The sequence below is a fragment of the Atta colombica genome, unplaced genomic scaffold (genome assembly GCF_001594045.1).
Source record: "Atta colombica isolate Treedump-2 unplaced genomic scaffold, Acol1.0 scaffold102, whole genome shotgun sequence".
Classification (NCBI taxonomy): domain Eukaryota; kingdom Metazoa; phylum Arthropoda; class Insecta; order Hymenoptera; family Formicidae; genus Atta; species Atta colombica.
The window spans coordinates 1,832,216-1,834,280 of record NW_017259187.1 but is presented as its reverse complement, the minus strand read 5'-3'; the positions used below and the strand labels follow the sequence as shown (position 1 = coordinate 1,834,280).

Below are 2,065 nucleotides of genomic sequence, written 5' to 3'. Positions count from 1 at the left end.
TATATACATATATATAAGAGGATTTTTGGAACAAATCCTGTATATGTATTCAATTTTTTTACATAATCTTTATGAAAAACAAGATAAATCATCTTACTTATCATATAAAAGAAGATGCCACAGTATAGAAGGATTTCTGTTTTAAAAATGGAACTTCTGCAACCCATAAATTTTTTTAGAGTATAATAAAATCTATTGCCTAATATCAAATTCTACTTTTATATCAGCAAGCAAAGTTGAAAAAAAAATCATGTTTGAAGTTTTACCGAAGTGACGACCGGATTAGCGGCTCCTTCTCCCCTCCCCCTCTTACTGCCTCGCTCACTCTCTGCCTCTCTCGCCACAGCGTCGACACTTCGGTAAAACTTCAAACATGATTTTTTTTCAACTTTCCTTGCCGATAAAAGATTGGAATTTAGTATATGGGCGATAGATTTCATCAGACTCTAAATGAATTTATGAGTTTCAGAGATTTCATTTTTAAGGCAGAAATCTTCCTATTTCGTGGACATCGTCCTTTGAAAGCTTTAAACTATAAACTTGAAATCACTAAAAGGCGGTTAACATATGTGCAGATAATACTGAATTATTAAGCAATCAAATGTTTTATATATTTTGAAAATTTACACATTGCTTATTCTTATTTTTTATTTACTTATTATCATAATTTGAAATCTTAAGAAAAGGTTTTTTAATATTTTTAAAGTAAGTATATCTGTTCTTATTGTCTACATTTAATAGCGAATTCAATTACACGCTCTAGTGTGCACTGTGGTACATATTGTTACACTTTCTACAAAAATGTATTCTAATGTAATCTTAATGTACAAGTGAATTGCTATTTTGCATTATAAAATATACATAAGCTTTTAATTAGTGATGTAAGATTTAATTATTATAAACTGTTATTGTGTTTGATGAACAAGAATTATTTAATTGCTGAATAAAGTTCCATGTTATTGCAATACAATTGATAATTTTTGTCTTCATAATATTTTATTTTATATAGATATTTTGTAGAATATAAATGTTTCGTTAAATTCTTGTGATTAAATTACTGAACGATGGCAGAATAATTGAACTTATAGTCGAATAAAAGACTTATTGCGCAGAAATTTTTTTAATTCAAAAGTTATGATCATGTAATCCGTTTATTCTTTGTTATCATCTTTTCAGTATCACTTTCTCTAATTTTGCAATGTTATCAATGCAGATAAGTATCCCATTGCCGTTTTAATAGCCTAAATAGAATACAGAATATAAATTTTATATATAATCATGATGAACACTGGAAATAAAAAATGTATCTACATATGTATACATAATATAGATATACATAATATAAATATATACATGTATGTACACATATATAATTTATGTAATTTATATATATGTAAATTTTATGTGTGTGTGTGTGTGTGTGTGTGTGTGTGTGTGTGTGTGTGTGTGTGTAGATTTTTACATAAAAATACAAATTTATGCAATTATTACATTGTTTTTTTTTCTTTATAAAATAAAAGTAAGAATGCTTTCAGGGATTGTAAATTGGTCACTCTGTATATAACAAAACAAAAAAATAAAAATAATATTTAATTTATATATATAATAATTATAAAAATATTTGCATTTTTATGCAGATACATATACAGATACATATACTCATATCATAATCACATATAGAAAGATAATAATATTTCTTTCTATATTCTATATATATGTAGATACATCTTACTATTCCAAACATCTCTAATGAAAGGATCCCGAATTTTCCAGCTGTCAATTTAAGAGGAATTGTAGATCGATATACAATCAACATTAAATCTTTTGCATTTTTTGATGGTATACCATACCACTTGCAGTCATACACTCCGTACGCCATGTTAGTGCTCTGAAAATTTTGATTTTTTTGCATAGGTTGCATTAACGTACATAATTGCTTTACCTCTGCCATAAGTTTTTCAGCTGAGTAGCAATATGTATAGAAGTGCGTCAATATAAATGTTATATAAAATAAGAGAAAAAGCATTCGGACAATAGGTATTTTCAAATTATCTGTTATCATCTG

At 26.7% G+C, this 2,065-nt stretch overlaps 1 protein-coding gene across 1 annotated transcript in view; it reads right to left on the bottom strand.

Moving 5' to 3' along the window:
* Positions 1–1,187: 1,187 nt before the first annotated feature.
* The window catches only part of LOC108687102 (odorant receptor 22c-like), a 3,776-nt gene continuing 2,898 nt past the window's right edge, over positions 1,188–2,065 (bottom strand). The window contains exons 4-6 of the mRNA XM_018192706.1: positions 1,943–2,062; positions 1,733–1,888; positions 1,188–1,241 (exon numbers count right to left, since the gene is read on the bottom strand). Of these exons, the coding sequence (XP_018048195.1) occupies positions 1,188–1,241; positions 1,733–1,888; positions 1,943–2,062 (330 nt within the window). The remainder of the gene's footprint in view (positions 1,242–1,732; positions 1,889–1,942; positions 2,063–2,065) is intronic.